Source organism: Triturus cristatus, chromosome 5_1, assembly GCF_964204655.1.
Source record: "Triturus cristatus chromosome 5_1, aTriCri1.1, whole genome shotgun sequence".
NCBI lineage: Eukaryota > Metazoa > Chordata > Amphibia > Caudata > Salamandridae > Triturus > Triturus cristatus.
This window is the reverse complement of record NC_140587.1, coordinates 927,186,517-927,211,140: the sequence shown is the minus strand read 5'-3', so window position 1 is coordinate 927,211,140 and position 24,624 is coordinate 927,186,517. Positions and strand designations below refer to the sequence as shown.

The 24,624-nt window shown below is 42.2% G+C and overlaps 1 protein-coding gene across 2 annotated transcripts in view; it reads left to right on the top strand.

Moving 5' to 3' along the window:
• The window catches only part of LOC146832689 (uncharacterized), a 408,998-nt gene that overhangs the window by 89,470 nt on the left and 294,904 nt on the right, over window positions 1-24,624 (top strand). For both annotated transcript variants that reach the window (XM_085605966.1, XM_085605965.1), the window contains one exon: window positions 24,382-24,623. In XM_085605966.1, the coding sequence (XP_085462092.1) occupies window positions 24,511-24,623 (113 nt within the window). In that variant the 5' untranslated portion in view covers window positions 24,382-24,510. The remainder of the gene's footprint in view (window positions 1-24,381; window position 24,624) is intronic.

Here is a 24,624-nt window from a genome sequence, read left to right as displayed (position 1 = left end):
AGTCACAATAGCTTTAGGAAGATCTAATATCTCCTTCTGAGTTTCTGCGCAGGCTCCCTTTCCGCATCTATTTGTTCTAAATGTTCCCAGGTATCACCATATGCTACATTGTCATCTATTTTACGTATCGTTCTCCACATATCAGGGGGCAAAATAAGCCAGAAGAACATATCAATATCTGGCAAGGTCATAGTGCAGGAGCTAATGGCTCCTTCCACCTCCTCATAAAAGGCGGCAGGATTTTTCCTGGGGGCCGGGCAAAGCAGCTTTAAGAGCCATCATGTCAGCTCTACTCCAAGGAGTGTAAACCCAATTATATATAAAATATCCCCTTGCATCATCCGAAGTTTTATCATCATTGGTTCCCACACCCTTCGGAGGAACATACAGGGGTGCAGCTTCACATATAGGTTTTACAGTAACTGTAGTACTACTGGGTGTAGCCTCTTCCACCAGAGCATCTACATTCTGTGCTTGAGATTGAACTGCTTCTATACCCCTCTGTTTCTAGATAATTCTTGCACCTTTCGTAAACGCAATGTTGCGTCTCGTCTAATCATATCAGATAGGTTTGAAAAAGAAAAAGTCCCCTCTCTTAATCGTTTGTAATCAGTATTTATATCAGCTGGCTCTAGTTCCTGAGAAATTTGTCTATAATCAAATATTACCCCCCAAACGAATTTTTCTACAAAATTAAATCCTCTGCACTGTTCCACTGTTGAACCATAGTTACAATGAGCGATGCCGTGTGAGACCGATGAGCCTCATCCCTAGCATCGGTTTTTAATTTGTCTTTTTCTGCTTTAGTCAACGTAGAGCGAGTCTGTCGCCCATCTTGTTTATCTTGTTCTTTGTTGTCTGAAGACAAATGCTCGTCGTCAGAAACCTCAACAGGGGCATTTGGAGTGGGAAAGTTAAATGGGGTGGGGGACGTTCTAATAGGATGCAATCATCCTTAGATTTATTAAGTATGGGATAAATAGGGCGCCTAATAGGGTACTGGATATTTACCTCTAATCGACGTTCCCTATCTTCTTTTTCTGTTATTTCCCTCTTTTCTTTATTTTTTAATTCTAGCGCTTTTGTGATATATCGTTTTCATTGTTCTTTTCCTGCTATAGCTTCTGCTGTCTTCACTCTCTCTCATACTTCTTTCTCCCACATATGCACACAATCAAACATATCCTGTCTACTTGTTCTTTTAAATAAACACTGCTCTACATATTGAACCTTTTTAGAATCGAATGACCCATTCACTGGCCATTGCAGATCAAAATCTTTTTTGTGTGTCCACAGTGGACCGTATATTATGGAAGAAATACCATATTTGACATATATGTCTCTATTAGGTGTCCCCTCTGGGGGAGCCGGCTGACTTTTTTTTTCAGGTTTACTTTGGTACCACCAGAGCAGCAACACCACCTACAGAGTGTGCTGAGAACAGGCATGCTTTACCAATATGTGTTAAATATTACTACTTCAAATATTTCAAAAGGAGAAAAATCTCCACATTACCTGCCTTCAAACTTTGCAAAGATTGAATAACAAATGAAAACAAAAAGCCCAGGCTTAACAAATCAAGAGTGCCGCTTTAGTGACCTTACCAAACAGAAGACTCCAACTCCCACCTGCTGATCTCCGGTTGACCTAATGGTCACTTCAAAATTGCACCAAAGAAAATCCCAGTTGAGACCCGCCACCACCTGGAGGGTCAAATCGGGAAAACCGGAAAAGTCACATCGGCCTGTGAAGACAAACATCTCCTCGTGCAGTGCTCTTCCTCAGTAAGATTTCAATCCTCCATCAAGACCACTCCTTCGGACGGCCGCGTCTCCAATGGAGCCCCACCTTGGGCGCCAACTGTGGAAATGTACCTTTTTAGGGGTACACTGGTGCAGGGGCACCCTTTTATCCACAGGTTCAGAGACCAACAAAATAGAGATCAGCACTGGAGTTGGAAATAAATAACAAGCTTATTAATCACTCATGAGTGGAACCACATCCACACAGCACTCTCAAGTGCTGCCTGAGGTAGTACCCTGAAGTCACAGAACAAAGGTCTTTTATACAGGTTTTCTGTAGTGTAGTGTAAGCATGTGAACAGAAATAGGGAGAACAAGTTTTAGAAATAGTTATCGGCAAACAAGGGCAGATGAATAACCACGTGGTCAGCAAAGTGGGAGGGGGAGCAGGAGTGCTTATAGCAGCAGTAAATGGTTGACAGTTAACATCTGAGACCAGGTGCTCTGTCAGCTACAAACCCTCAGCACGTACATTGCTTTTAGCTGAGTCAGGAAGTCAACTAAAATAGATAGCACAAGCAGAGTGAAAAGACGAAAGAATTACGAAGGAAACTTAAATGGACACCCCAGCCAAAATGGCTGTCGCTTATGCCAAGTAAAATATTACACATTTTCCACAGTGCTCCCTCCATCACACCCACGTGGTTCTCTCGTTTTCTGTTTAATGAACAAATTTCACACACAGATGTCCAGGTTTCCGAAGCATCACTAAGCAGCACCGCTGCATCACTCAGCACCACCTAAGCACCAGCACAGCACCACCTAAGCACCTTATCACCACATAACAATATTAGCATCAACACAGTAACACCTCCTCATCAGTGCACCGCCACCACCAGTGCAGCAACAAGTCACCATCAGCACAGCACTACCTCAGATGCACTGCAGCAACACCTCATTATCAACACAGCACCATCTCAGCATTAGCACAGCACCACCTCCACATCAGTGCACCACCACCATCAGTGCAACACCAGCTCAGCACCTGCACAGCCCCACACCAGGAGCAATTCAGAACAATGCAGCACCACTTCAGTATCAATACAGCAACACCTCAACGCAGAACAAAAACAACATCACTTGGCACCACATAAGCACCAGTTCAGCAACACAACATCATCACTCAGTACCACATATGTATCATTCAGCATCACTAAAATAATCCCACCTATGATCCAGGCGCGCAACGCTCATTGGGCTCAAAGGGCTTCAGACCCCCCGTAGTGTGTGTCAGCCCGGGTTGAGACAGCTTCCCGGGCATACACACAGCCGCACCCAGGTGTTTAAAAGACCATTTAATTGTTAACGAGGCTTAGTTTTTCACCCCCTCTTAAAGCCCCAGCAGCTCTACTCTGCCTAATGCTGGAAGACTCAGCCCCCCTGAAATTTGGCTCTAGTTGCGCCTCTGAGTATGACCCCAGTGTTCGAAACACTCGCCGTTATTCAGGTTTCCAGGATGAGCTTTTCACGTTTCGGTGCAGCGTGCTGACACTAATCATGTTCTAAGTAGACGTCAGTTGTCTGTACTTAAAGTTGGATGGGTAAAACCTGGGAGCAAGCAGCCTGTACTGCAAAGAGACCTCCATTAAATTCAAGTAATATCTGTTTTGTGCACAAAACTCCATTACAAGCAAGAAGTGTCAATTTCCAATCTAGCGCCATAAGAAGGTTGCAGCCAGTAGTTGGCGCATTGCTTCATCCAAAGTATTTGCTGTCTTTTGTGAAGCAAGCAGTCTGCATTATGAGAATACATACATCCAAAGCAGGCATATGGAATTGTACACGTTCTCCTCGTGCCAGCAAGATATTGGTATTGTGCACCTGGCTTCATCAGAAGCAAGTGACATGCACAGTGCTCCATCTGCGCCAAGAAGCCTGTTATATTGTACGTCACTCTAGTCCAAGCAAGAGGTCTGCATTATCCACATCAATCCCCTCCACTAGAGGCCTGCATTGTGCAGAATGCTGCATCTCATGCAAGTAGTCTGGTCTATGTAATAGGAACAACCTGCCTCCTTCACACACAATTTGTAGACACTTGCCCCACTGCCACTACAGTGTTTGTGATGTGGACGCCTCACAATTGAGAGAAGAGTACAGTGACCATCTTCTGTCAGTCACATGTTCATCTCTCTCCCCACTGAGGCTTGTAAAGAAGAACCAACAGTGGGTCAGGGCCCTTTCTTGCAGGAGTTGAGGGGAGGCCAGGGAGGAGGTGGCTAACAGTATACATTTGCACATTATAATAGTGTGATGTGTCCTTGAACACAATTACAAATGCATAGTATGTGTCCAGTGGATCACAGTACAACATAAAAACAAGCATTGGCATAGCCAATAGGTCTCGCCTTTGGGACCGTATAAGTGTTTAGCCATGCAACACTTGATGTTGTTGCACCAAGGATATTGTGCTGGATTACCAAACACTTATAAGGTCCCAAAGGCGAGACCTATTGGCTATGCCAATACTTGTTAGTACAATACTTCAGTTGTATAAAATGTTTTTTCGGTTAGATATAAGGTGACAGAAATAGTTATAACACTGTTTTTATTTTAACTTATACATTTTCAACATGCTGCACAACATTCATAATGTTCTACAACACATATTAAAAATGTTAACAAAGCCAATAGCTCTTTCTAAACACTTATAACGCCCCAAAGGCGAGACCTATTGGCTATGCCAATGCTTGTTTATTAATGGTTTTCAAACGATTTGTACACAGGCTATCCCCTCTAGAATGGGGAGAGCTAAAGGTGGCTTAGCTGCCTTAATCGCAGTAACTTCGCCTCTAACATTAGGAAAAGCTTATACCATGTCACAATTTTATAAATTTTTTCACCTTTATTTAGAGGGGAAACAATCCATTATTGTAATTAATTTCTATAACAACATCTTTGATAACACAAGATTTAAGGTAATTAAGTCACTAGAAGATGATTTGGATTTTTTTTAATGGGGTTGGGAGGGGATTATATACTGATTTGGGTGGGTGATTTAAATGCGACAGATGCGAAATTGTAGCAGGAGAACAATGTGGTTACTTTGACCAGTTTGGAGACCGAATCCCTCACTTCCCACATGATACTTATGGGGAAGCAATAAATAGTGCCATTCACAAATATAACCTAGTAGTCCTGGAACTGGATGAATCTGATGGAGAGGTAACTATCCAAACATTTGTAGGGGCCAGATTTTCCTCAAACATTGACCATTTTATTGTATAAGAGGCATTGTAGGGACGTAGTGGTAAATTTTTCAATTCATGCAAGTTTGTTTAGTGACCATCACCCGCTAATTATGACTCAGAAGCTTATCATGTCACAGCAAAAAAGGGGGAATGAAGCTTATTCAAATATTGAGATACAAGGTAATAATGGAGTTTCCATAAAATGGTCGGGTGTTATCCCAACAATTTTTATGGATAATCTCTTAGGGAAAAAACAGAACGACATTAATACCTGTTTGGATAATTCTTCCAATAATTCGGACATCGTTAATGTCTTCTGTAACATCACGACTGAAATAGCAGGTGATTTAAAAATAAAACAGAAGATGAATACTCGTAATCAAAACCCCAGATGGTTCAACCAGGAGTGCTCAAGGCTAAATAGGGAATTAAAAACTAGCCCAGGGATAGCGCTAGGATTAGTATCTTAAGAAAAAGTTATAAAAACGCCCTAAATCTAAGAAAAATAGAGATTCATGAGAAGGCTTGGGAAAAATTAACCCAAGCCGCAGCGACGCGTGACGCAACCTTATTTTGAAAACCATTGATCACCCTTTTTTTAAAGATAGTACAGCGGCGAAAATAGATGTTATAGTCCTACCGGAAGAATGGACAGCACACTTTGAAAGTATTTTTAATCCAGGAGCTGCTATTGCCATCAAAAGTGAAAAGAGCAACCTTATTATAGTGGGAACTATTAGGTCACACTTAATAACCCTGTATGAGATTGCAACCAACTGCTTTAAATAAAAGTGCTAATGGCAAAGCCGCAGGACTCGATGGGGTTCCTATTGATGTTTTTAAACTTAATATCGATTTTTGGTCACCTATTTTAATAAATGTTTTTAATGCCACCTTAGGTGGAGCATTACCAGCATCCTGGGTAGAAAGTATAATAGTATCCATTTTTAAAAAAGGGGATAGAGGGAAGGCCAAATTCTACCGTCCCATATCCCTTCTTGACTCTACCTCAAAATTGATGGTCAGAGCCATGTTAGGTAGATTAGAAAACTGGGCCTCAGAGAACAACATCTTACCCGAGGCCCATTATGGATTTAGAAGGGGCATTGGGACGGTGGAGCAATGGATGAATTTGGAATTATTGGTAGGGAAATATACCTTAGCTAAGGAAGGGGCCTTACATCTTTGCCTTGTCGGTCTTACCAGTGCTTTTGACTTGGTCAACCACGTTAAACTATGGCAAACACTGATTGAGCTAGGTGCCCCTAAAGACATTGTTATTTACATATCCCAGATTTACACCTTTTTAACATCTACAGTACAGTTTGGTATAAAGGGCGAATGCACCCAGAACTTCGGGGTTACTTGTGGGATACCACAAGGTTGTTTTTTAGCTCCCCTTTCATTTTCATTATACATAAATAATGTTGATTCCTTTCTACAAAACCTAAATGTAAATGCCCCAAGAGTCGGTGCTCGTCCCACCCCAGTACTTTTATACGTGGACAACACTGTCCTGTTGTCAAGGACAGCGAACAGTCTGCAATGTCTAATAGAAAAATTCAGGCATTTCATGACTGAAAAAGATTTACAGCTGAGTCTCACAAAAACCTTTGTCATGACATGTGGGAAAAACAGAGTGAGGAATAGACAACACCATGTGGGCGGTGCCGTTATCAACAGAGTCTCTAGTTTTACATACCTGGGATTACTGTTTAATAGGAATGGTACTTGGGGCACACATATAGACTTATCCAACCTGAAATTCCTACGAACAATTGAGGGCATCTTCAGATTCTCAAAAAAAATAGGTACCAAACCAATACGGGAAATTCTTTCCCTATATAGGAGCAAATCTATTACAACTGCATGTTATCGGGCAGCTATATGGGGGAGGGCCAACACTACCTCTTTACAAATCCAAGAAAATACGTTTTTTAAACGAATGTTGGCAGTTCCAAGTTCCACAGCCAATTTTATAGTTCACAAAGAGTTGTCCGCTCCATATATTAGTGATCTTATAAGCATAGCAGGACTTACTTTCTGGCATGGGATCTCGGTGAAAAAAGAGACGAAGTTCACCAATGACCTAATCGTGGATTGTCTGGCCCTCAACAACAGTAGAAATATACCCTGTTTAGAGTATATCTATAACCTCCTAAAAGGATGTAAGGTAGCTCTAGACCGAAAGGAGCCTTCGCTTATACAGGGTTTTAGTAAAAAGGAGCTGAGCGCAAGGCTTATTTCTGCTAGGGAATCGGTAAGGGAGACTGAATTTAGCTTAAAACAGAGCGTCACAACTTATTGTGATCGCCCTCTTTTGACGGGCACACAACCATATCTTACCATGGTAGGAAATACCAAGCAAAGGTTTTACCTAACGAGGCTCAGGTTTGGCACCCTACACTATCAAATAGCATTCCCCAGACTGGGAAAGTGGTGTTATAATCTTCCGAATTGTCCATTTGATGGTAAATCTCCCCAGTCTACGCTGCATTTTATACTGTTTTGCAACTTTTATAGGGATATTCAAAAACTTGTATTAAAACCACTTTTTTTAGCTAATAATCATTATCATTATAAACAAGCTTTTAATTACATTTGTAGTTTGGATAATGATAAAATTACTAACCCAGTTATCAGTTTTATACAAATGTCTATTAAGAGAAGAAAGGATAACTCCTAGTTAGAGACCCTAACATATGAACATCCAGATGATTGAATTTGAAGATGTAATGTACTTAATTCTGATGTACACATCCATCTTGTATTTTACGCACCTTAGGAAAACCCTCTCTACCAAAACGATGATTTCAATTTAGAAAATGTAATTTGTTTTTAAATGGTATACATACTACTTTGCACTTTACGCATTTATGGAAACACACTTTACCCAAAGCAACTAAATGACCATGAAATATGTTGTTTTTAGCTTGTATGCTTTTATAAATGGTTTTAAAATTACCATACCATCATAAACTAACAATCACTAATTAATCTTGAATGATCAATTAAATATGTATTGTTTGTATGAAAGTAAAACATTTTTGATCTTGTACAAATTTTAATGATTTTAGAAATGTACGTTTCTTGTGATTAGAATGCTTTTATGACTGTATACTATGCACTGAATAAAGCTTATTTAACTTGACTTGACTGAGTGAAAGGGTGGATGGAAGGATGGATAGATAGGTTTGAAGAGGGATAGATAGGTTTGGATATAGATGGGCAGACTGATGGATGGTCGGAAGGAAAAGTGACAGACTGAATGTTGGATGAAACATTGAATGGAAAACCGAATGTGAAATGGTGGATATCAGCGAATGGATGGAAGGATGAAAGGAGGGTCTCAATGGCTTGCCTGGTGCGATAAGAGCTTTGGTTCAAAGTGGGGACTATTTTAATTTTCTGGCTACTCCCTTTCACACTCCGGTATCTAAGCTGTATTATTTGCAACTCTGGCAGGCTGCCTTCACCACCAAGAGGTAACATGAATAACCATCCCAAATCAAATGTTTATCTCCCCAAACCCCCTTTTGAATACTGTACCCACAGAATTCAAACGCACCCATGTGAACAGAGTCTACACATTTTCCCCCTTAGGATAACAAAATTAAAAGGGTGCCAAGACATAACTTTATTTTTATTTATTTATTTTAGGAGTTTTATATAGCGCTAGCTGGATCCGAGGGTATCAGAGCGCTTCACAACAAGTAACTTGTATGCAAACAAGCAGTACAGAGATTATAGTAGAACAAAAGGGTTCACGCCGGATATATAGATCGAACAAAGGAGTGATCGAGCAGACAGAAAAACCTAGGGTGCAGGTCAAACAAGGCGAGTATCCGATAAGTGTTCTTGATCAGAGTCAGTGCCGCCGGGCACAGAATTAAAGTTAGATGGAGTGCCGGCTAAGGTACTTCCTTGGCTCCTATCGGTTCGCTAGTGAGCGGTCCAGGAAGAGGACTTTGAGCAGGTTTTTGAATTTTGGAAACAAGGGGATCGTTCTGATGTGGGGGGGATGGAGTTCCAGATTTTTGGCGCGTTTCCAGCAAACTACCTGGCTGCAGTTTTTTGCTTACGCGTTTTCAGCGGGATGAGTAGCAGAGTGTTGGAGCTCCTGAGGTTCCTGGACTGGCCGGCCCTTTTGAGTTTGGCGGCCAGCTATTCCGGTTTGCCTGTGTGAAGGGCTTTGTCCATGAGGCAGGCTGTTCTGCAGCTGGCTCGCATCTCAATTGGGAGCCGTTTTAGTTCTCTGAGGGCGGGCGAGATGTGTTCTAATTTCTTAGTTCTTAGTTCTAATTTCTTAGTTCTGGCTGTTGCATTAAAGGATGTTTTAAGGGGGGCGAGGTGGGAATTTGCTGTACCAGTCAGGGCTTCAATCCCATAATCGAGTCTGGAGAGCACCAGTGCTTGGGTGGCTTGTTGAAGGTCCTTGGGCGGGAGGAAGGGTTTTATTTTGTGCAGTAATTTCAAATTGAGGAAGGCACTTTTAGCGGATCTTGTAATGTGTTTGTTCATGTCCAGTTTTGGGTCTAGGGTGATACCTAGAGATTTTACCAAATGCACCAGGGTAAGGTTACCATTGAGGGCGTCGATAGCTTTGAGCCATTCTCCAATTTGGCGGGTTTCTTCTTTGTTGGAGATGAGGAGTATTTCCGTTTTCTCTTGATTGAGTTTTAGGTGGTTATTTGAGAGCCAATGGTGTACCTCTCTGAGGGTGGCGTTGAGTCACTGGATGTTGTCAATGGAGGTGGTTTCCAGATATAACTGCGTGTCATCAGCATATAGGTGGAAAGGGATGTTGGATTTTCTGAGTAAAGTGGTAAGGGGTTCAATGTAAATGTTGAAAAGCTGAGGGGAGAGCACTGGCCCTTGTGGAACACCCCTGTTAACGGGGTGGAGGTCGGACTCGAAGTTTTTCATTTTTATTCTTTGGGAGCGGTTGTGGAGAGAACCACTGGAGCACCGTTTCTTCAAGACCAGCCCTTTCTTGTAGAACCTTGATGAGAAGTTTGTGGTTGACTGTATCAAATGCAGCCGATAGGTCCAGGAGGATGAGAAGGCAGCATTGGTCCGAGTCAAGTGACTTGTGTAGATCGTCTATGACATTGAGGATTGTGGTTTCAGTGCTGCAGCCTTTTCTGAAGCCCGATTGATGGGGATCTAGAAGGTTGATGTTGTCCAAGTGTTGGGTCAGTTGAGGAAGTACACATCTTTCCAGGATTTTGGACAGAAGAGGTAGGTTCGAGACAGGTCTGAAGTTATTCAGGTCTTCAGTGTCTAGTCCGGGCTTTTTCAGCAGTGGCGTGACTTGACCGACTTTGAGGCAATCTGGTACAACTCCTGATCTCAGTGAGCTATTAATGATCTTGTGCCATAGCGGGGCTAGGACGAGCTTCAAGTCCTTGGTCAGTTGAGGGGGTAGCTGATCAAGGGCGTGGGATGAGGGTTTAGCGTTGGAGATTAGTTTGACTATCTCTGCTTCCTGAATGGGAATGAAGAAAGACCAGTGTTTTGGGGGGTTCAAGGAAGCGCTGTTGTTGGTTTCAGACAACTGGATCTCGGTGGAGGGAATGAGATTGGAGCCAAGTGAGAGATCGATCTTGGCGAGTTTGTCGTTGAGAAAGATGGCGAAGTTGTCACAACGGTCTTTGGATGCCTTAGTTGAGGCGGCCACTGGCATGGAGGTTTGTTTCCTGATGATATTGAAGAGCTCTTTGGGTCTGTTTTTTGCATTGTCTAGCGCGGAGCAGAAGAAAGATTTTTTTTATTCTTAATGTGCTCTTCGGTCTCGGCTAGCGAAGGCTGCGCTTGTGCAGTCTCGCTCGCGAGATATAATGACTTGGAGAAGAGGGGCTTGAACCCGCCCCTCTTCTCCCCTCTTCTCCATTGGCTGGCCTCTTGAATGCTGGCCAGCCATTGGAGAAGAGGTCCGTCACTCCGAACAGGCCCCGTCCTTTTCGGATTCGGGGGCGTGTTTTTTGCAACTTTTCTAATTATCTCCTCCAGCCAATGGCAAGAGGAGAGAAAAGAAAAACACGCCCCGAATCCGGAAACGCCGCTGCCTTTCTCCGAGGCATTTCTGCTTCGCCTCGGAGGAAGGCAGTGGTGTCTCCTACCTACTTCCCCTTTGAAAGACTCGTTTACTTTTAGAAGTAATTGTTCGATTTACATATTTTTGTAAATTGGCTCGTACTTCTCCATTTAGGACCGTGTCTGACCGCCACTTCTGGTTATACTCAGTCTGCCCCCCAATAAAGTTAGGGTTTATTTTAACCTTGCATTTTATTATGTATACGCGCATAAGCATCTGTCCAATAAAGGACGCCGCTCCTCGTCCTAAGTTGACAGCGTGCTAAGGTACATGAACTGATGTTGCCTTGATGGTTGTTTGAATGACAAACTATATCCCAGGTAGCCGTGCATAACACTGAGCATGAATATAACTTGTCCACACCCACACATTGTCTACTGCTTTTATATATTAACATCACTTTAGTGACCTCACTTCCTCATATAACCACCAAAAGACGTAAGATCTCGCGATGGCTAGGCACTAAGCGCGATATCTGCTGCCTCACCATCTCAACGTCACCATAACCGTTCGGCAATCCAACTAGGCTCGACTTGTCATGCTGCCGAGTGCATCGATAGTTAAGTCTCCGAACCCGGGTTCAGTAACCGAGTTAAATCTTGATCAGCACTCTCCAAACTACCTTCCCGTAACCTACTACACAGGGTCAGAACCCCTGCCCGAGCTCTGGGTGGCTGTCAGGTTTCCCGTGTTTGGCTCTTGTGCTCACTCGATTGCTCTGGCCTGGCCAATGGCGCCTCTCCCCCCCGCCATGGCTCCCCATGTCCCTGCTCTCTCAGTGAGTGAAAGTGGCTGCCGCCGCCGGCCCCGTGCCAGCAGCCTCAGCAGCGCCGCCATCTTGGCGTCCCAGGAGCCGAGAGGCGGTAGCAGCAGTGAGACGCGCGAGCCCAGCTCACAGAGAGGGACAGGGCAGGAGCCAAGCGGAGTCGGGAGACGCCGTGCCCCTAACCCTAACGGGGACTGAGGTGAGCCTAGACCTGCGGGCGGGCTGCAGGGAGATGGCAGAGTCAAGGAAACCGAAGGGGCAGGGGAAGGCCTTGGTTTCTCCTCGATCCAGACTTATCGCACTGCCGCTGGGCCTCTTCTTAAAGGGCTACGCTCCTCACTCTTCCTCCCCCCCTTCCCCCCACGACAGTGAGGGAGGAGCTCTAGAGTTCCCTGTGTAGCATTCCACCTAGATGTGCACCCATTCCGGGGTGTCCGGTCACCCTCAAGGTTCCCGTGACAGACCGCTCTGCCCACGTGTGATAGGAGCGAGCCGTCCCCTTTGGCCACGTAGCACGTGTGTGCTGTTCATTATTTGTCTGATCACGTGTGTGCTCGTCCCCCGGCACTGATCTGTCAGATCACCGTGCCCGTGCATCTCCCCCTCTACCCTTCTCAACTTGTCAAAGTGCGTTTGAATCAGGTGTCAGTAAATTGCCGAACTTAAAATAGGTAATATTAAATACTTTTTAGGTATTCCTGGCATACTGCCCTCAAAACCTAGCCCTGACAATAGTGCATCACTACGTATTTCTGAGCATGGGGCTGTAAAAATGTAGACTTGGTCGCAGTGTTATTAAACAATGGGTTTTGGTATGATGCTCTGCCTGGATCAGTGCTGCCTTTCATGCGTCCGCAAACCATGTCTTGTAAGTGAGTGACTTGTGGTAGATTTAGCGCAAAGCCTTCATTTAAGTCTTGCATGGCGTTCTTTCTAGATACAGGTGATATGGTGCGTTCATATGGTGTGTAATCGAAGTGCAGCGTGCAGGTCTCTCAAAAGAATGACCTGTAACTGTGTCTCTACAGTGGACGTATGATCAAGTGACCTCGAAAGGCATATTGGGCTTAACTGCCTGACTAGGAAGATCTGTACTTCTGCAACTATAGAAAGCTTTGCACACTTAATCGTTGGATCAATCAGGTGATGTACGGAGCGGCCTTGGCTTATTCCTTTTTGTTATTTGTATTGTAAACAACTTTAAATAGGTACTAAGTGTATATATTGGGGCAAAATACAGGGTATCACATCTGCGTTCACTCGCACCAGGTTAATTGGAAGCCATCCAGTTATGTTAATTATTGTTTCATTTTTAACAACATGCTCCGATCGTGTAAAGTATATAGCAAGAACATTAATAAAATCTTGGTAAGTAAAACGAATAGCTATAAATCAGACTGTAGTATACTTGTGCTCCTAAAAAATCACAGACATCTCAAATTAACATTTTACTAATGTTTAAAGCAAACAGTTTTCTGGATTTAGCTAGTCTTCGCAGAATCGTTTTTGCACGTTCAACTAGCTTTTCTTATTGCGCCGCTAAATAGTGTCGTAAGTGGCCCACATAGTAGTATTGGGTATTTTTGAAATTATTTTAAAGTTAATTATTGCTTTGTGATTGGATTTTATGGCCTTTAGCGTTGTTTTGCCAGCGGTCTTGTAATTCGGACATATTTCCGTCAGAAACGACACTGTTGGGGACCATAGCTAATGAATGAGATTGTGTCGTTAGCTCCCCAAACTCATAGTCACGCTTTTAAGTGCCCTGACGTCACACGTTGCAGTCGTTCGATAGTTGTCAGATGAATAACAATAGAGCGGAAACACTTTCCTTGGTGCTGTATGCAACTTGAAGGTCGCTCGCTGTTCGAATCAAGCAGGGCTGGCTCGACTTTCAGCCTTCATATGTTGACAAATCAAACATCTTTTCGTTGGATAATGTATATAACTGTACACACTATCCAGCGTCAAAATGCGGTTTCAGTTGCTAAATGAATGCTTGAATATTATGGTAGATTCTAATATCGTTTCATTTAACGTGTAGTCATTGCATGTCAGAGCATATGGCATGGTGTCTTATTTTCATAAGACTATATTGATAACGTTGCCGCTTGGATCCACTGTTTTACACCCATTTTTAAGTCGAGGGACCGTCCGGTCTGCCAAAGGCAGCACCGGAAGTCCGGAGATCTTATGTTTATTAGAGTGGCTATTTAGCCCGCCTCTCTTTTTGCTTCTCCTCCATTGGCTGGCTTCCTAAACGGAGGCCAGCCATTAGAGGAGAGAGCCGTCCCTCCAAATAGGCTCCATCTTTTTCAGATTCGGGGGCGTGTTCCATGCTGTTACCTCACTCTTTCTATCTCACTTTCACTGTCTCTTTCACTACCTCTCTCTATCTCACTACATCACAACACCACTCTGCTTACATCTCACTACCTCACAACATCCCTCTCCCTCACTACATCACTGTTTCACTACCTCACTCTCTCTCACTACATAACTCTCTCTACCTCACTACTCCACTCTATCTCACTACCTCACTATCTCACAACTTCTCTCTCTCAAAACATCACTACCTCACTCTCTAGCTCACAACCTCACAACTTCACTCTCTCTCACTCACTCCCTCAATCACTCTCTATCTCACTACCTCACTCTTTCTATCTCACTAACTCACTTTCACTCTCTCTTTCACTACCTCTCGCTCTATCTCACTACATCACAACATCACTCTATGCTTATATATCACTACCTCACAACATCCCTCTCCCTCACTACCTCACTCTTTCACTACCTCACTCTCTCTATCTCATTACCTCACTCTCTATCTACCTCACTCTCTATCTCACTACCTCACTCTCTATCTACCTCACTCTCTCTCACTACCTCACTCTCTATTTCAATACCTCACTCTCTCTCTCTCACTACCTCACTCTCTCTCTGCTAATGCAATAGGTATCACATATGCAAAAAAAAAAGCTAATGCCAATAGAAATAACAATGCCATTTATTTAGGGATACAATAATGATAAAAAAATAATGAGCAATAGCTCTACCTATAATATTGCCGAGACCATTGCATTGTAAATGCTTGTTGTAATTCCTGCGGGCTGTTTGGAGTTGATCGCGATGGAGGACGGTGGAATTGTTCCTCCAGATTCTTTATGAGGCTCTTAGTTGTCTTCTTTCTTCGCTGATGTCAGTGGTGAACCGTGATCTGGATGGAATGCTCCTGGATTTTTTTAGTTTCAGAGGGGCAAGTTGGTCCAGGGTGAGCGCCATATTTGAGTTGTAGAGAGAGGGGAGTTCGGTAGTTGGGAGGTGATCAGTGATGTTGGGGAGGAGCGAGCTTATTCTTTCTTCTAGATCAGCTCGAGGGATTTGAGCTGTGTTTCTAATCTATTTGGGGGTCCTGCATGGGGTGTTGAGTTAGGACCGATTGGTTGATGTGAAATAGGATGATGTGATGGTCGGACCAGTCTACGGGAAGGATGTGGTCAATGGTGATTGCATTGCTTTATGCAATAATTACGTCGAGAGTTGCTCCTCTGTGGTGCTTTTCTTCTGAGCAGTGTTGGGTCAGATTGTTTTCTAGTAGGAGGTTGTTTAGGGTTTGAATAAGCAGGTTTTTTGTTTCATTCCATCTTAGATTCAGGTCGCCAAGTGTTATATTGTTTGAGTTTCCGAGTGAGCAGTGGGCAATCAGGTCGGAGAGGTGTTCCCTGAATTTGGAAGAGTTGCCTGGGGGGTGGTACAGGAGGTGGCAGAGTGATGGCTTGTTATCACTTGTCTTGATGTTGACTGATAGACATTCAAAGGAGCTATACAGGCAAGAGGCAGTTTCCGTGATGGAGATGTTATTCTTGTGAATGATTGCTATGCCCCCTCCTCTTTGATCTTTTCTATCTTTGTTGATCATTGTGAATCCAGGAGGCACCAGCATGTCCATGATGGGGTAAGAGAGATTGTTGAGCCAGGTCTTCGTGATGAATGCTATGTCTATATCATGGGAGAGGATGGCTTCTGCTAGTTCAGTTGCATGTTCAGAGGCTGATCTGCAGTTTAGGAGCATGCAGTTGATGGGGGACCCTTTGTTGCTCAGATTCTTAGTGGATGGGGCCCTAGGTATAGAAGTTAGGTGAGCCGGGGGTCTAGGGTCTTTCGGTGGAGGGTGTTCTCTTCCAACTCCCGAAATTACTTGGATCATAGATTTAGGGGAGGAATTGGAGGGAGAGTCATAGGTTGAGGCTAGGTCTGCCGCTTCCCAAGAGGACAGTGCGGCTTTTGATCTTCTGGGTCTCTCAAAGCGATTCTCAGTACCCGTTCTGGTGGTCGATGGCGGGACCTGGGGGGACAGGGGGCCCGCTGGGGGGCGTTACCTTGGCACGCCAGGGTTGGCTGAGATTTGGCGCTGTGGTAGGGGGCTGAATGGGTTTTCAGATCGCGACCAGGTTGTTTAAAGTTTTGTTCAGGCCTCGGATCAGGATTTCAAGCTGAGTTTCCAGGAGGTTGAGGCGATGCGTCGTGCTATCCAAGGTGGGAGGGGGGTGACTGGGGCAGAATTACTATACAAAGTATGTACATGGCACCATGGGGTTGCGTGCATTGGTACATTCAATCCACAACCAAATCATCCAATTTAATTTCTTTAGTAGAGCAAAGTCACATCCAGCCTTTGTAATAAGTGTACTATTTCAATGATGTGGCTCAATCAGGGAACTTCCAGAGATGGGCAGTAACCCAGTAGATTGCACTTCAGATTGAACCTCTTCTCGTACTCCTACTCCCGGATTGACATTGCAACTTTCATTTCCACTCACAGCATGTTTCTTATCATCCCACAACCGCTTAATGGCTGCCACTGGTCTCTTAGTTATACTTCAGCTCCAACCAAAGCTTTTATTACATCTGGACAAACTACTTAGATGCCATGTCTTGTCATTACTCAATTTAACCGAGTTAGTAAAAATGTGTTCCACCTGGTAAGGTTTTGAGAACTTGCTGCCACCCTTCCTAGATGTGATCTGCTTTTTCACGACACCTAATCTCCAACAGCGAACTGAGCGTTCCACACAACATGCTGCTGATCGAAGTATTCTTTAGATACAGTTTATGCTCTTTTCATATTTCCTCTGACAACAGTAGCAGCACATTTCAGCAGCTCCATTTGGCTGCATTTAACCAACAAGAACGGGTCAATATGGTTAAACAAGTTTGTGGAACAATTGTTTTCGGTGTTAAGCAGTGGTTCTTAACCATTTGAGTTCTGTGGACCCCCACTTAATCGTTAATGGAACCCGGGGACCCCTACTGAATCATTACTGGAAGGCGGTGGCCCTCGGCCTAAGCATCTTTGATGATTTGAAGTGCAAAGCAGTATACAAACCATACAGAGATAAGCATTCATAAAACAAATACACAATTGCTGAAATAATTTATTTAATTCAAACATGTTTAAAAGAATCTGCATTTTAATTTTAATTTGAAGGTTACAGCTTTTCTAAATTCAGTTTAGGTCTCTCCTCATCCATTCTATATTATGTTTAATGTATTAGGACTGCTCCCGCAATGTGAGGCTGCAAACTTAATTTTTAGCCTCCAATTTTAAATTCTTTCACATTTAATGGATGTTTTAACGTTTTTATGTTGCTTCTTTATATACACTTTATTAATTTGTTACAATTAAATTTTCTAAGTAGTCGTGGACCCCCTGAGTAGCCTTTGCGGACTCCAGGGTTCCCCAGACTACAGGTTGGGAACCACTGGCGTAAATTATTACAGTGCAGTATCAAATACAGTATTCAACTAGTTATAATTACCAATACCTGGGTACATTAAATAATAAAGTAATACAGTTGCAACAAAGAGACAGAAAACCACACCAGTGAAAAGAAAGGTCTGCATGGCTGACACATGCTCCTCCCTATGAATGCATGTTTATTGTAAAATGTCCAGTCTGGGGTGAAAGGATGTATAAGGGTAATCAAAACAGAAAGGGGTAGACAAAGTACACATTCGACCACCAACTGCAGCAAAAGCGAGAATGGTTAAATCAACATTGATCTTAAAATGATGGAAAGAATGAAAAAAATCAACAATAGTAAATGGAAAGTCTCTGAGTACTAGTTTACCTTTAAAATGCTTACAAACATGCAAGCAAACACTGTAGGAGATTGGAATGTCAGAACTATCAACAGTTCATCCTCCTTGCTGTAATAGAATAGTAGGAGAAAAATATGACAAATTTAACTCTTAGACCCACAGTTCTCGAAAAAAGGTCCCCAAAAGGTTTTTAATTTTTGAGATTCACCTTTCAGTCTGTATATTAGAGGTTTAGGATTAGAGACTTTGGTTGGCTACATTCCTTTACTTCAGGTGAGTGGAGACCACTTACCAGTGTTTAGAATTCTTTGCCAGGAGGTAGAGAGCTCTGCGCCTTTATCCGCTCTCTATAGTGCGAACGGTCTGATGTCCATTGACTGATTTGTCAGCTAGGCTGTCAGTCAAATGTTTCCACAAGCGGAGCCAGCGGCACCCCAGCTCTAAACAGAGTTGTGGTACCATGAGTTTTGCAGACAGGGTAATCCATCATGTTTTCGGCACAGTAGCCTGTTGGGTCAGCCCTAAATAAGCCCTTTAGTCTTTCATGGGACCCCACCAGCAACATTTCAGCTACCCATTCCCCCATAGGTCGGTGAAAATGGGGAGATGGATTAATTAGGTCCATTGGACTTGGCTGCTGGGCATCCATTCAAAATAGTCTTGATTAGTGTGTGTCACCGGACCGGTTTGCATCCAGGGAGGCATGGGCAGAATGATCGCTAGCAGTTTTTGACACAGATTCCACCATTTGTCTAGTTTGCCCACAGACAGGACTTTAGCGTTTCATTACCCAAACTTCGCTCCACAGATTAAATTTTAAAAAAAGACGACTATTACATTATTTGCTTCTCAGTGAATACTTTTGCCAAATCCTTTTCTCTGCACACTGAAATAGAGGGAAAGCGTCACATCCAAAAAAAGGATTTTTTAAATCCCACCAAGAGTGTTACTGGTCAAATGTGCTTATAAAATAACACTTTTTGCTAAATTCCTCCAAAAAACCATGGCCTAGATCTTCCAAGTCCCTCTTGTCCTCTTTGTGCTCTTGTGGAGGGGTAGAGAGTTGGAGAAGTTAGGAGTGAACAAACTACTAGCTAACAACGTTACCACCAACACTGCCAATCAGGAAGTCAGGTCCTTTAACCCATTGGATGGAGAATGGGATAGACGAGTAGAACCAAGTTACCCTCCATCGTGATAGACAGACTGAAATAACCTCTACTACTATTTTATATGATTTAACCAGTGTAATATGCCATTTTAATTCTAGTAAAAATGAGTAATACGAACTGCAAATCTAGTGTAGTTCATCTCATTGCCCTTCCAATCTGCTAATTTGTTTAATAATAATTTAATAGAACATTTGAATGTTGGACCTCCTTTGAAGACAAAAAGTGGCTCAAGGGCAATAATTGCTGGTACAAGCCTTCTGTTCCAGCATTCCGATATTTGTCTCTTTGTTTCTCCCTTTTTAATTCAGAACATTCTACCCTCAGCAGGTTTAATGTTTTATTAGCCTTATAGCCTTTCTGCCGTGGACTATTCGTGTTGCTAATGGTCTTTTCTCTCATTATAGGCCCTCATCTGTGGCTTATAACTCAGGTTCAGGGGTTTTATCAACCGTTAAACCCTCATCAGCGGGTTATAAGGCTATATTAAGATTTTCTTGAAAAATAATAAACAATAAAGAAAGATATACGAAACATTATTCACCTAAGAGTCTCAACAACTTATCACATAGTAATAATTCCACTGAGTACAACAAGTAGAAAAAAGAATGATATTAGGAAACATTCATAATTAATTCTACTAAATAACAAATACCTCTATGTATTGATTTTAACAGCATCAATAATTAAACGAATCTTGCAGTTTGGCTTTTGATTGCATCATAGTGTTCACAAGGAAGAAACAATGGCTGGTATGGGACCACCAAGCCACTTGGTGAGAGAATCTAAATTTAGATACATAGCAAGATGTGCATAAGGTTGGATTGTGTAGTTTCAGAGATATTTTTAGAGAAATGGCCTAATGTTTGCTGGTGGAAATCCAGCAAGTGGATTCTTCTCTCGATGTATCACTTCCACCAGAAATTACTGGATTTGCCCTTGCCACCTAACTCTAAATCAAGGCCAGGGAACATTGGTGCTCAAATATTTTGCTGCATGTTCTTTTTTGCACATTCTTGTCCTACCAAGTGCACCTACTACCCCTTAGTGAAGACTAGGCCTGGGGCAATATTATGCATGTCATTGTTTGTGTCAGGCACACCTATTAAAAGGTGCGCCCAGTGCAAAGAATGAAAGCGTGCCCTATTACGGTGAATGCGCTGCCCCCAAGTCACGCTGCCTTGGGGGCAGCGCAGCGTGTTTTCACAGTGCAGGCAGCACCTGCCTACACTTTTACAGGTGCTTAGAGAACCTGCCTTCAAGGGGATGTCTAGGGGTCCATATGACCCTCTTTCCCCCCCAGAGGGCTGCTTTCCGGTGGCGCACGCACAGTGCACCACCTTTTAGGTGGGACACTGTGAGTGCACCCCCTGAGAGTTCCTTTGCCTCTGTGCCCGTGTCTGTAATACGGCACGGGCACAGAGGCAAAGGTATTCCCTCACTTGCATACAGAACACCCCCATGCAAACGAGTGAACGCCCTCTAAAGATAGCGCTGGCGCTTTAGGTGCGCTATCAGTATTACTGTAATATTAAAGTGCCCCGGGGGGCCGCAAACGTCAGGGCACTTACTGTAATATGGCCCCTGGTGTACTTGGTTGCTAACGTGCTCTTTCTAAAGCAGGAACTGTTCTAAGTAGGTTCATGAGGGACAGTCCACAATAGGTCTTCAGCAAGGCCACTGAAAATGCAAATTACTTCTATTTAGATTCATCAAATGTAAATATATCCTAGGTGCCTACCCTGAAAATCAAAAAGAACAATTGATGGACAGAATGCAGAACAATGTCATACATTCACCCCAGTACAGAGATCTTGGCCTAAATCCATTGTTTTTTTCCTCCCCTTGCCATTCCAGATTGAACCCAGCCATATGCAAATCAGTCTTGACCCTGCACCCAATGGGAACAGTCCAGCCAGAACTGCCAGGCCAGGTCCTTCCTGGACTGGAAACAAGCATCCTAGGACCGGTTTCGGGGTTTCGCCCCTCATCAGCCAGGATAGTTTAACTCCAGTGGCATAGATAGCTCGGGACCCATGTCTGGGCATACCCATCCAACTCGGAGTGACACATGCAAAAAGAACTATTGGATTCAAGCTATCCTGGCTGATCAGGCGGGGAAACCCCAAAACCGGTCCTTGGATGTTTGTTTCAGGTCCAGGGAGGAACAGGCATGGCAGTTTGGGCTGGACTGTTCCCATGAGGCACAGAGTCAAGACTCTTGACTGGGGGTGAATTTTTTGGTTTGTTCTGCATTCCGTCCATCAATTGTGTCTCTTTTATCCTGAAAACCCAGCATGGATTCGGCTGTTCTGGACCTAAATTGAACACCTCTTCTCTAAAGTGTAAGCTCCGTAATTCTAGATATCCTAAATCAATACCTTTTTTTACATAAGAAGTTTCTGGTATACATTTTAATGGTTCTCAGAGGATTAAAGGCTGAGTCAGCTATGCCAAAATTCAAACATACAAACCTCCATCTATGCACCTAGGATCAGACACAATATGCTCACATGGTTGGTTGAAGAAAGTCTGTGTGCATGCCAATCAAAGTCTGAAAATGTTTCTTGACAAAACAAAAAAATGAATGGTCTGTGAGTCAAAGAGCACACAGGGCAGTGTTTCCCCAGCACTGGTTAGTGGAGCATGCTGTTTGTGTTATGGCAAGACTCAAAAATATACATACACTGGTGCACAAAGGCTTTGAATTGAAATTTGTGATTACGTCTTAAAGAAGATACACCAGCAGGTCTAGCATGAGCTCATGAGAATGGGGGAAATTACCTTCAGTTATAACAAAATATGTTAACATTGTCTTTTTAGCAAGCTAGTTCTCATTCTTAGGTCGAGCCTGAGCAGGTCATGTGCTTCTCTTCTGGGCATGCTGTATTGAGGCATGGCATAGAAGCTCTGCCAATTTCCACCCCATCTTTTCAATTGGCTCCTGTTACTGTCCTTTCGAAATCGTTGCTTTTCATTTGTGAAAAGGCTTAGTAGTACCTCCTTGGTACCGCCTTGTCTGCGTTTGTGACCTCCCATAATGACTGGACATTTTACTTGATTTGCTACACGGTCTGCTTTATCTAGTCGGTGAGCACTATTTTCTTTAATGATCATCCCTATTTCACCCACAGCGACGCAGCAAGCTGCCACCTTTTATATTGTTATTATTCATGTGTTTTTAATTTCCAGCGCGGTCCTTTTTAACTATAGCAGCCACGCTTATTTAATTATTTAATTGTTTATTTAATTTTTTTGTGAGTTTTGGTTTTATAGGGGAAACGTTTGGGGAGTAAATTAATTTTTATCTGTTTTCATTTGTTTTTTGACTAATAATATTTCTTTAATTGATAGTTAATTATGTTAATTATGGAGGTACATTTTTTTTACATTTAGATGTGTGTTGTGAATTGTGTGGTGTTATATGGTAGGAAATAAAAAAAATTACATTTATGTAATAATTAATGTTTTTGTTTATAAATAATTTCTAATTAAAAATAGTTATTTGTTTGTAAATTATTTTAAAATGTATTTAATATAATATTTCTAGGTATTTGTCATATTTATTTAACATTATAATATGTTTCTATTTCTTGGATTTTTAAAATATTTTTTATATTTTTCATTTTATTTTTTATATTTTGTGTTGGTGATATTTTGTTTGTTTTTAAATTTTCAACTAACTGTAGTGGGAATATTAATTTTTACCCCACTGCTATCCAACACTTTCCCTAGTGTTGCACTCACTGGAGTGGGAATAGTACATTTTACCCCTCCGCTATCCAACACTTTCCCTACTGTTGTACTCACTGGAGTAAGAATAGTCATTTGTATTCCTCCGCTATCCAACAGTTTCCCTACTGTCAAACTCACTGGAGTCGGAATAGTAATTTTTACCCCTTCTCTGTCCAACACTTTCCCTACTGCAGCACTCACTGAAGTGTAAAATTTAAGTTTAAGGACTTTTAAATAGTTAAATGTTTGAATTTATAATATAATGTTTTTTAAATCGATTTTATGTTATTGGTGTATGTTTATATATATTTATTTGTAAATTTTCATTTATACAATGATAAAATAAATTCAAATTAATAGTTTATTACTTGTTTTAAAATAAATATATATATTACATTTTTTAATTACATTTATTTGTTATATTCGTTAAAATGTATATTAAATCTAATTTATTTTTTAAGTTAATTTTATTATTTAATATAGTTAATATGATTTTTTATACATATATTAAAATCGATATTTTGTACAACTATATTTCTCACATCAATGTTTTTTCTCTCTATATTTTGTACTTACCATTATAAATATAGGATGTAGATTTTTTTGACATCGGTATTTATACCTCGATATTTGTGTATGGGGATATGTTGGGGGTTGATATTCTGTTAGTGAACCAAAGCTTTCTTTATATATTTATTTTTATTCTTTGCGTAAAAGTGCCCCATTCGCGATTTTACTTTAACGTTTGCCGTGCCCCTTTCTTTGGACGCTGCTCTCTGTAACCTGAATACGGGGAGCAGCGTTTAAAGAAAGGGGCACGGGCAACATTAAAGTGGTCTAGCATCTGCGAGAGCTTGAGCTATTAGCATTAGAAATGACAATGCCTTTTATATATGTGTTGCTTTGAAAAACACAAATAAAAGGCATTATCATTTACAATGCCAATAGCTTAAAATCTCGTAATTGTGAGACCTATTGCATTGAAAATGCTTGTCATGCCTCGGCAGCCAAGAGGTGAAGACGACTCAACGTCACAGACATACACTTCCTGTGGGCAATGTTAGCATGAGCAAGAAAACATGGCTAGTTACAGTGACCCTAATTCAAGTAAATATGGTTTTACACTTTTACACCATCAGGTCTGCCCCAACTCTTCCCCAATTTATGAAAGAGCTAAAGAAAGAATTTGAAAGAACTCTACATTAATGCAGTGACAATCCTTTAACCATCTACTCCTCCTATGACATGTTGAGAGTATCTCTGACTTTGACCCTGTACAGTGCTATGCTGCCTTGTGCTAGGTTTGCACTATAAAATACTAAATACCTAGATACGTACATACTTATACGTAAATCACACCCAATAGCATCTGGGAGCTCTTAAGTCATTGGGCTGTCCTGCCAGAGCAAGTGTGTCAGCATAGCTAGTGTTCCCAACGTTTACTATATATTCTGTAGCATGGGTTTTTGCTACAAATTGCTCAATATTAATGCAAATCTTACTGTTGTTACTTCTTTAGCTCGGAAGATGGAGAAACGCATGTCGTGAGTGTGGCTCTTTGTCAGATACCATGATGATGTGCTACGAGGGTGAAATGTTTAGTGAGAGAAATGCTCCATGAATTTGAACACTGCAACCTAATAACAACATGGGAGGCACAGAGTCGATGTGCTGCATGAAAAAGGAGTTTCGGGAGGTCAGTCCTGAAGAGAAAATCTTGGTTCCTGCAGACTTTTCTGATGTGCCCAGCAGAACTACAAGG